At 45.1% G+C, this 10,928-nt stretch overlaps 2 protein-coding genes across 2 annotated transcripts; both read left to right on the forward strand.

Annotated features, from left to right (window-relative positions):
• Window positions 1-59: 59 nt before the first annotated feature.
• psmb11a (proteasome 20S subunit beta 11a) lies at window positions 60-999 on the forward strand. Its single transcript, XM_076097819.1, has one exon. The coding sequence runs from the start codon at window positions 97-99 to the stop codon at window positions 997-999; it is 903 nt and encodes a 300-aa protein (XP_075953934.1). The 5' UTR covers window positions 60-96.
• Window positions 1,000-1,310: 311 nt separating this feature from the next.
• On the forward strand, window positions 1,311-8,081 carry psmb5 (proteasome 20S subunit beta 5). Its single transcript, XM_076097820.1, has 3 exons — window positions 1,311-1,557; window positions 3,317-3,623; window positions 7,663-8,081. The coding sequence occupies exons 1-3, from the start codon at window positions 1,333-1,335 to the stop codon at window positions 7,944-7,946; spliced, it is 816 nt and encodes a 271-aa protein (XP_075953935.1). The 5' UTR covers window positions 1,311-1,332; the 3' UTR covers window positions 7,947-8,081.
• Window positions 8,082-10,928: the final 2,847 nt, after the last annotated feature.

Raw genomic sequence — 10,928 nt, forward strand, 5'->3', positions numbered from 1 at the left:
ATGGCTTTGGAAGACATTTGTAGCTTCAGAGACACTCCTGTGTATCCCAAGTGGTTTCCTGACTTCGACTTCGAAGATACAGCCGCATGTTTTCACATGACTGACTTATGCAATTTTGGATTGAGGAGACTGGTGAAATCTGGGACAAATAGGGGGATTCAACTGCAGTTCTCCAAGCTAACTTTGCCGAACTCTGCCCCTTTCCACCGCAGGCCTCCGATGCCTTATTCCCCGGCCAACAATTCAGTGACGGTCCGCCGACCCTTCCCTCTGTCTCATGGAACGACGACCTTGGCTTTCATCTTCCAAGGCGGGGTCATTGCAGCTGCAGACACGCGCGCCAGTGCTGGGGGACTTGTTGCCTGTCCAGCCGTTCACAAGATCACCCCCATTCACTCCCATTTAGTGGTCACCTCCTCGGGGAGCGGGGCGGACTGCATGCTGTGGGAGCGAATTCTGGCCAGAGAGATCCGACTCTACCAACTGCGGCACAGACGTTGCCTTTCGATAAGTGGCACCGCCAAGCTCCTGTCGTTCATGCTGCACCCCTTTAAAGGGACTGAATTGTGTGTGGCCCTTACACTGTGTGGCTGGGATAAGGAAGCAGGTAACGCCGACGGTGCAATGAGGTCAGAAGACTCACATTCTGCGTCCCCCAACAAAGGCCCAAAGCTGATATATGTGTGCAGCGATGGAGCCCGACTGCAGGGGGATGTCTTTTCCGTGGGCTCGGGCTCTCCTTATGCTTACGGAGTCCTGGATGGAGGACTGAGGTGGAGTCTGAGTAAAGAAGAGGCCGTCTCCTTGGCAAGGGAAGCGGTGTTCAGAGCCACTCACAGGGACGCCTACTCGGGAAACAGCGTGGACCTCTTCCACATCACAGCCCAGGGATGGAGCCAAAGAAAGAGAGAGGACCTGAGAGAGGAATATTACAGAGACATGAAGAGGAGGGAGAAGACAGTGGAGGAAAGAAGAAGAGCATCAGAGGGTTCGGGATGAAGCAGAATGTTGGTGGTTCAGGTGGTGGTTGGTGGTAAAGTTTAGAAGTATTGTAAAGTCAGCCACCTTCCTAAGAGTTTGTCAGTTAGCTAGAATACATCTTTACTATAAGTATTTTAAAACTGTTGTAGCCTTTAGAGTCTTGATTTTGTTTATCAAGGTGTTGGCACAGTTTACACACAGCTTTTTATCTCCCCTTTCATCGCAGCGGCACATCTGCAGTCCGCCCCGAAGACAGGGGGCGCTGTGGGATTTTCTTTTGCCACCTCGACTCGATAAAATGTTTCACCCTCTCCCCGGCGGAAGTTGCTCGCTCATCACACTATTTCAAAGATGGCTCTGGCTAGTGTGTTGAGCAGTGATTGTGCGAATTTTTCTTTTGATAATTGTCAACCTCACGTCTTCGGTTGCGGACCCGAACAGAGCGGCCTGGGGTTTGACGCTACGCCGGGAGACGGTCTCAGTTTCTCCGTTAAAAACCCTCTGAGTGGCGGGGACGAGGATGGCGTCGAGAGGAAAATAGAGTTCCTGCATGGAACCACCACCTTAGCATTTAAAGTAAGTCAATTAAAGCCAATTAGTAGCTAGCGGCTATTCCTAAACTAACGAATTGTAATAGTTGTCAACATAGGTGTTTGATAAACCTTTCAAACTCCAGACTACGTTCTTGAGAGTTCACATAACGCTACATGTCAACCGTTAGCATGCTAGCATAGCTACAAACCGCGTTCTCATTGGACATGTTCACCTCACGTTAACGTTAGCTTTGTGATGATTTGTGTCAAACGTTTCTGGCATCAGAAGCAGTTCAGTGATCGTAAGCTAGTCATCTCTGTGTGTTTTTGACATTCATGACATTTTAATGTGTACGTGTCTCAAGTTAATACCTTTGAATCTGTCGGCTTTATTTCCACCTGCATGAATGGAAAGAAGACGGATCTGTAGACGACACTTGTGCAGCGTCCACACATGGCTTATGTTTAATAACTTCTCTGCACAATAATATAAGTATGAACTCAATTTGTGGTTTACATAATGCTATCATCCAACTGTACAGGTGCTGTCTTTTTTTTGCATATTAACAGTTAAATATGATAAAGAACTGTTTTAAAGTCTTATTATAGTCAAGTTGAACAGATTACCTTAAAAGACAACTGAGGCGTTAAAGTGTGTGATAATGTATATCTTTATTCTATTTGGCATTCTTGACAATTTTCTTTCATCCCAAATAAACTATGTAACCATTTAACTGAGTATTAATGGATCTAATGGGTGAAAATAAAAAAAAACGTGGTTCATATTTTCAGTGATGATATGTCCTGGCAGGCTATTTATAGCAGCTATGGTAGGAAGGATTGCATTTTTTAAAATGAGAATTAATTTTTTCACATCCATTATTTGTTCATTTAAGTATGCTATCATACTTTCTGTAAATGTTGTTCATATTAGGGCAGATGCTTCGATATCAGATGATCTGAATATTATTTCAGAACCAGACATAATGACAGTAATACACCACAATAAGAAAAACCCAACAAAAGCACTATTGTGGATAAGCTCATTGAATGTTGTAGCAGTAAAGAACAAAGTAGGATCCACTGAAGCAAAAATGAATAATGCTGGAAAAAAACAGGTATCATATCTTTTTTTTTTTTGACTAGTCCGGTAGAAATACCAATCCCAAGAATGAATTCTGGCTACTAACGAGATAATAGTCTGAAATCAGTTCTGCCACAGAACACCATTGTTGTCCGTAAAACTATTAAAAACGCATAAAAGAGCCACACTTTGTTTGGGTGTCATATGCTGTCATTAGTGGAAACGGCCAGCTTGTTCCCCTCTCACTCTGTCAAGCGTGCAGAGCCCTGTAAATACTGCACCAACTCCCTGCAGCTGCTTTTGGTCTCTTCCGGGGATTTGTTGATAAAAAGAAAAGATAAAATAACTCCCAACTTTATCCTTTAATCCCTGAGTGGAAGGGGGCGCAGACATCTTCCTCTGGCTGGCTAAATCTGTTGTCTTCACTGTAGTGCTATACAGCTGTTGTTACTGTCACTTCACTGATTGAGGATTTTAGAGGGAAGAGCAAAGGTCTTCCTTCTTATCCAGCAGCTTTCTGGCAGAGCTGAGCCATATATCTCGTCTCCTCGCACAGTTGTAGAGCAGCAGCACATTTCTGCTTTGTCTAGACAGAAATGGAAGGTAGGGAATAGGTAATTGAACTCTACGCTGATCCATCCGTGTGCGTGTTCCCCCTCCTGCCATCATGTGCTCCCATTAATGCGTTTCCCCCCCTTCCCGCTGTCACCTCTCTCAGTTCCAGCATGGCGTCATCGTAGCGGTGGACTCTCGGGCCACAGCGGGCTCCTACATCGCCTCGCAGACTGTGAAGAAGGTGATCGAGATCAACCCCTACCTGCTGGGTACCATGGCCGGTGGAGCGGCCGACTGCAGCTTCTGGGAGCGCCTGCTGGCCCGCCAGTGCCGCATCTACGAGCTCCGCAACAAGGAGCGCATCTCGGTGGCGGCGGCCTCCAAGCTGCTCGCCAACATGGTGTACCAGTACAAGGGCATGGGACTCAGCATGGGAACCATGGTGTGTGGCTGGGACAAGAGAGGCCCAGGTAAATACAACGGCTGTATACGACACGCACACACATGGCGTCGGGTTATGATCCAAATTAAGATTTCTACTACGTCTGGCACAAAGGTGATTATTATGGTTCAGTCTTGAGGAAAAGAGCTGTTTCAATTATTATACAAACACTCTTTTTAAAGAATATAATTTATTTAAAAAATTGTCTAATAAATGTCAGACAGCAACATTTTCCCAAAGTGAATATATAATATTTATTCTGTTTTTGTTGTACTGTTGACAGATAGATGGGGTTTCCTTTTTTGATGCATTAGTTGCAACTCACGATTTAAAAGTTATTTATTGGTCGATCAGAAAAACAGTGCAAAGGGCCATGACAATATGCTACAGCCCAGGGTGATGTCTTCAAATGTCTCGCTTTGTCCAACCAACAGTCCAAAACCAAAAGATTTACATTTTACTTCATAGAAAACAGAGAAAAGCTGCAAAACCTCACGTCAAATATTTGCAATTTGTTTTGCTTGAAAAATGACATAATCATTTCTAAAGTTATCAAAAGAGCAGATATATTTTCTGACACCTCGATTAATCTAGAAAATCGAATAAATTTGAATTAATCTAAGATTTGGATTCTGAAAACGACGCAGTATGGATTTATAATTCTTTGCATGTTTTTATATTCGTCAGTTAAAAGTGTCTCACTCTGTTATGACCGGATGTATTTTACTGCTAAAACCAACACGGCAAATTTCTTTGGAAAAGCTGTTGAATTCAGGTCTGAGTGTTGCACTCAAACTTATCGAAGCATACATTAACTGCCCTCTCTCGGCTTGTGATTTCCACTAATTAATTTTGATTCACAGCTTGTGAAGTGAGCTACATAATTCACTCATTTAAATACGGTTTCAGGGGTTTTAGTCATGAAAGACCGGCCATATGCTTTAGCCTCAAAGAAATTATTAATTGCATTCATTACTTCCCAAACTGAGGTTGAACTTGAGTGGTTAGCTGTTTAATATAAGAAATTATATATCTATATATATATATCTATATATATATATATATATATATATATATATATAGATATATAGATAGATATATAGATATATAGATAGATAGATATATAGATAGATAGATATATAGATAGATAGATATAGATAGATAGATAGATATATAGATATATATATAGATATATATATAGATAGTTCTTTTGTTGCGGTGCAGGAAAATCAGTTAATCTTGATGTATAACAACTGACTATCCACACATAATCATTTTAAGGACTTTGTCAAGTTTTTCTTGTCAGCCATGAAATGTACGATCCTTTTATGCACAGAACCGTCAATACATGTGTCTTTCCTGTGTTTAAGTGTAAGCGCGTGTAGTTACCAGACCTCCCCACTAGATGTCGCTGCGGTCTCTCGGTATGCTCTGCCCCTCTTTTGTACCTCGAGCTGTGGCTTTTGGATGCCACACAGCGTGAGGGCCGTACATCACAGAAGGTGTGCTTAAAGAGGCCGCCACACTGACACAGTAATGGGAAATCAATGAAGCCGGGGACTGCGGGCCAGCCAGAACGCGGCGGTATGATGGACGTCGGGTCCCAGCCCCGGACAATTGGGTCGCATGCGTAATGCCCGTACACCCGCCGCGGTCGATGCCGGCTTTGTCCGGGGAGCAGAGAGGACCGTGTGAACAATGTCGGCCCCGCCTGTGTGCCAACAAACGCAAACGACACAGCGTTAAACCCCGAGCAATCAATTGAGGAAATAATGATCCCCGTATAGGTTCAATAGGTGTGTGTGTGTTCCCCCCCACAATGCCAATGACTGAACGGAGAGGTAAATGTCATGTAAATGAAATCAATCTCGATTGGGCGGGAAGCTCATTAGCCGGCTACAATCATGTCAAGAGCACTTATTCCCTCGATGGAGTGTCTTAAGCCGCAGCAAAACAAATCGAATAAAAAGCTACGTCGAGGAGCTTGTCAAATACGGCTCCACGCAACAACCTCAAATGTTATGACACTTGCAATCAGTGTACAGTTAATGCTTGATAACTCAGTGGAGCCCCCCCCCCGCTACCTACAAAGACATGAAGGGTTTGCAAGAAGGTGATATATGTGACTAAATGGGATACAGCCCCCATGACAAAAAGGTGCAGAACAGTGTGTGATATGAGACCATGTGTCAGTTTTACCGCCTCTCCCAGGAGAGTGATGTAATATTGCCCCCCCCCCCCGTCTGGTCAACTGCTGCGCTTCATATTTATTTATTTTTTTACTCCTCATCCAGTGGTGAATTGTAGTGGGAAGGACAGACACTGACCCATTTGATCCATCCACCCATCGCACTGTGCTCCTCTAAAAGCTGTCAGTCCAGCCGGCTGCAAGGCTCCTTAAGCACCTGTCAGTGGATTGACGGAGTGGAAGGAGTCTCTGTTGGCCGCCACCGCTGCAATGCTCCACCGTACGTGCCCTCCGCTTTAAGTGGGGCTCATGAATCCCCCCCACACACACATCTCTGCCTGCGTGCCTTTCTACGGCAGAGTTTGAGGCGCAGAGACCATTAAGCGATAGCGCAGGGGGCTCTACAAAGACCCAGGTGTGTTTTGGAAAGGAAATGGATGTGGGAAGTGTTTTTCTGGTGCCGCTCCGCAGCTATACTTGGACCTCCTAAAGAGTCCTCATCCACCTCCGTCAAACCGTGCCACTCAACACGAGAGGCCGCCTTTACAACCCTCTTCTCCCTGCCTATTATGTTTTTAACGAGTCCCTTACAGTTTTTCGAGAGGAACAGACTGGTCTCAGACTGGCAAATTACACCCATGCATAGACAGGCACGGCATGATTACCATGGCAAGCTAACGACAGGTTGAGGAAGCTGCAATTTGCCAGTTGAAAGCAATGGTAAGCTCCCTTTTTTTTTTTTTTTTTTTTCTCCCAGAAAAGCAAGTGGCTCTCCATCCCTAATAGACTGTCACTAGTTTAGCCGAGGAACTCGGCAAGCGAGCGTATGCAATCCGAGGGCATTTTGGAGTGTTTTTTAATGTGGGAGATGAGCGACGACGCTGGATATCAGGCAATCTCATATGCATGTGTCTCTGCGTTTCTCGGAGTGGGTCTCATTTTCACAGGTTTTTTGCTTTGTGAAGCGCTGTGAGAAACATGCCTTTTTTTCGCAGGCTGTTTTTCTTTTTTTTCTTTTTTCTTTTTTACCATCTGCGGGACTGGCCGTGGGCGAGCGCACAGGCTGGTGCTGGCTAGTCACCCGTTCCACGTCACTCTGGGATCAGGCCCGAGCGAGTGTGTCATGGTTGCGGAACAAAATGTCCACGAAGCGTGGTGTGGAGCAAACTGTCGGTCACGGGTCCATCGGGGCGTTGTGGGTCTTGCGGTGCACGTTGGCTTGCGTGTGCACGTGCGTGCGTGTGTGAGCATGTGTCATTCAAGTGTGTGTACGCCAAGAAGTTAAAGGAAAATGTCTGAAATTCTAGTGTGTGTGGAAGGATATGAATGTGCTGTACTCGTCTCATGTCAACAAGATGTGAGCACACAATTTTTTTTTTTTTCTTCTTTTATCTCCTGTCCTCCCTTATGAGGCGCGAGGCGCAGTTACCTGTGCAGCTCTGGGTTGCGGGTCGATAGTTAATTTTTGGCGTGTTTGCGGGGATCAATAAGACCCGGAGCAGGGCCCCCGGGGCAGCGATGTGGCCCGTGCCTCGTCAGCAGGTTTCTGTGGCCGGCTTCGTTTTTTTTTTTTTTTTTTTTTTTTTTTTTTGGAGAAGAGGATGCAGCTGTTCATATCTGCCAGCTTTACTTCACTCAGAGAGGTTGCAGCTGTTCATATTCTCTCTCTCTCGTGTGTGTGTGTGTGTGTGTGTGCGTGCGTGCGTGTGCGTGTGTGTGTGCGCGCGTGTTGGATATGCACCGTCTCAGCTTTCCTGACAAAAAGTTCAACACCTGAGTCAGGAGGCCGCTGCTCCCCTTAACACCGTTTTCCTCCCAGCTCCCTTTTTGCCTCCCCCACCCTCCTTTTTTAACCTGCCTTTTTGTCCTCTGTCCCCAGGGCTGTACTACGTCGACTCCGAGGGCAACCGGGTGTGCGGCGACCTGTTCGCCGTGGGCTCCGGCTCCATGTACGCCTACGGCGTGATCGACAGCGGCCTGCGGCAGGACCTGACGGTGGAGGAGGCCTGCGAGCTCGGCCGCCGCGCCATCTATCAGGCCACGTTCCGCGACGCCTACAGCGGAGGGCAGGTCAACCTGTACCACGTCCACAGCGAGGGATGGACCAGGGTCTCCCAGGAAGACGTGCTCATGCTGCACCAGCAGTACAAGGGTCAGGCGTAGTCGCGTGAATCAAGAGCACAGCGGGGACCAGGAAGTGGGAGCAGAATGGGGAGGGTCAGGAGTTTATACTAATGTTTAGCATGTTCTGAAATGTCAGTAGGGTTTGACACATGAATAAAAAAACAAAAAGACTCATCTGCCCGTTTTCCACTTTCATTACTTGTCGCTAGCTTAAAGCTTCATATTCTACATTTTTAACAATGCCAGCGAGCACCGCTCGCCCTGCACAGTGTGCTTTAAAGGGCCCGACACGCTTTGATACAGAGTGGGAGTAATGTGGTGCTCGCTCACATACATTTTAATTTGAATCCTACTCTAAACTCATCTTCAACAATAAAACCTGTGATGTTCGTTTTTTTTTTTTTTTTTCAAAGAGCATTGTTTTTGTTTATTATTATGGTGAATAGTAATCCTCAGAATTTACCCTTTTATGTAAATGCGCATTCTTATTGCCTCGTTTTCCTTTGAAGTAGTCCTGTATGCCACCGTTTGTGTTTACATTTTAGTCATCTGTTCCCCCAGCTGTTGGCATTGGGAGGTACACCCAAAGACTGTTTTTTTTTTTTTGGTTGGTCTCCTCTATATGTTCTGCGTTTATTAGCGCGGAGTAGCGCCGTCTAAATAGCACTATTTAATTGCATACCGCCAGCCTCAGTAATTGTGCCTCCTGAGTTGTAACGGTGTGTTTTCTTCCCCTCATTGATAATGCTCCCTTCCTCCGCTCACGTTGCAGGAGCACGTCCTTTTTAATTGGAAGTGTGGGGAATTTATTCTTTAATTCCTTCCCGAGACACTCGATGCGCAGTGCCGTGTGCGCCCCTCCACGGTGTTTTACAATGTAACGACCTGCGCTGGCAGTGCGTGCCCCTCCAGCGCTTTTTATGGTCAGGAATAAACACTAATGAAGGGGACGGGGTAGACATCTGAAAAGCCAGTGCACTTTCAAATCATGGTTAAAAACTAGTTTCACAGGTGACCAGTCTGCAGACGGAGGAGAAATGGGATTTCGATAAATGGAAATGAGCGGGTCTCGTCTGCGATGCTGCTCTTGGTGAATGAAGTGATGGAAATAGCTCCGTCAATAGGAGCAGAGACTGGCAGAGCGACCACGCATGCGCACATGGAGATATGCTTTTTCACATTTTGTAGAAGACTTAACCTCTTAACTGTTCTTCTGGGTTGAAGGAAGGATTTATTAATTTTTTTCACAAACTGAGTGGATATGACTTTAAATTATATCCTCAGAAAAGTGGAAGAAGGCTAGTTCCTGCAGCACCGTTAAATATTCAACATATTGTCATATACGTTTAGGAACTCTTACCTTGATAAAGAATAGCCAGTGTTAAGAGGCTGCAGTTTTACTCTATAATTGCAGAGAGATGCTATTTGAGCAAAAGCATAGAGGAACATGTGTTAGTATTTTTATTCCAGTGTACTGTTTGCGCCACTTGTTCAACCAGCACATTACTCATGAGCATCCCAACTAAACGGCTACTGTACAAGATGGATGATCCCTCACATCTACTACATCTCCTCGGTTTGTCTGGGGACTTGGCTTCGCACAGTAATAATCAACTTCATACAACACGTTACAGAAATGCAGACACAAAGTGATCACTATAAAAGAAAGGCATATTGCCGCCTTGACCATTTTTTGGGGCAAGTTGTTGCTCCGACAGCTGACCGCTTGCCTCCTTTGTGTTGGGGTCTAGCTCCCGGGACAACGAGAAGAGAGAGGCATCGGAGGATGCCAGGGAGCGAGGGGGGAACATGGGGTGCTAATTTCTTATTTGTGTTTCTTACACTGGGTTAAAAACATCCTGGTCAAAGGTGCCGGTACTCTTCAAATGAAATACTTATCAGATCGCCCAACGGTGCCAGAAACCCACTTCAAACACGTTTCTGGAATCGGAGAGGCAACAATTTTTGTAACATGTCCATGTGTGTGAAGAGGAGAAAGCTTTTGAACTTCTCATGGTCTCTTTTTTATTTATTTTTTTACCTCCAGTCATTTTTTAGCCATGCTAGCCATGGACGGCAGTGTCAATCTGAAATATCTTAACTATGGGATGGGTTGCCGTTGTTTCTGCACAGATGTTCATGGTCCCCAGAGGAAGAATCCTACAGACTTTGTTGATCCCGACTTTTTTTTTCATCTAGTGGATCTATATATAGTATAGTATTATATACATTATATATACAGTTGTGTGAAAAAGTGTTTGCCCCCTTCCTGATTTCTTATTTTTTTGCATGTTTGTCACACTTAAATGTTTCAGATCATCAAACAAATTTAAATATTAGACAAAGATAACACAAGTAAACACAAAATGCAGTTTTTAAATGAAGGTTTTTATTATTAAGGGGGAAAAAAAATCCAAACCTACATGGCCCTGTGTGAAAAAGTGATTGCCCCCCCCCCTGTTAAAACATAAATTAACTGTGGTTTATCACATCTTTGGAAAGCTGAGTTAAATTTCTCTAGCCACACCCAGGCCTGATTACTGCCACACCTGTTCTCAATCAAGAAATCACTTAAATAGGACCTGCCTGACAAAGTGAGGTAGACCAAAAGATCCTCAAAAGCTAGACATCATGCTGCGATCCAAAGAAATTCAGGAACAAATGAGAAGTAATTGAGATCTATCAGTCTGGAAAAGGTTACAAAGCCATTTCTAAAGCTTTGGGACTCCAGCGAACCACAGTGAGAGCCATTATCCACAAATGGCGAAAACATGGAACAGTGGTGAACCTTCCCAGGAGTGGCCGGCCGACCAAAATTACCCCAAGAGCGCAGCGATGACTCATCCAAGAGGTCACAAAAGACCCCAGAACAACATCCAAAGAACTGCAGGCCTCACTTGCCTCAATTAAGGTCAGTGTTCATGACTCCACCATAAGAAAGAGACTGGGCAAAAATGGCCTGCATGGCAGAGTTCCAAGACGAAAACCACTGCTGAGCAAAAAGAACATAAAGGCTCGTCT

Source organism: Anarhichas minor, unplaced genomic scaffold (genome assembly GCF_050575085.1).
Source record: "Anarhichas minor isolate MPS153535 unplaced genomic scaffold, ASM5057508v1 ptg000024l, whole genome shotgun sequence".
NCBI lineage: Eukaryota > Metazoa > Chordata > Actinopteri > Perciformes > Anarhichadidae > Anarhichas > Anarhichas minor.

Bases quoted from the DNA above. Each gene is read 5' to 3' on its own strand.
- psmb11a (XM_076097819.1), top strand. From the start codon at position 97: ATGACTGACTTATGCAATTTTGGATTGAGGAGACTGGTGAAATCTGGG.
- psmb5 (XM_076097820.1), top strand. From the start codon at position 1,333: ATGGCTCTGGCTAGTGTGTTGAGCAGTGATTGTGCGAATTTTTCTTTT. The intron at 1,558-3,316 runs GTAAGTCAATTA...CACCTCTCTCAG, and splicing joins CCACCACCTTAGCATTTAAA to TTCCAGCATGGCGTCATCGT. The intron at 3,624-7,662 runs GTAAATACAACG...CTCTGTCCCCAG, and splicing joins CTGGGACAAGAGAGGCCCAG to GGCTGTACTACGTCGACTCC.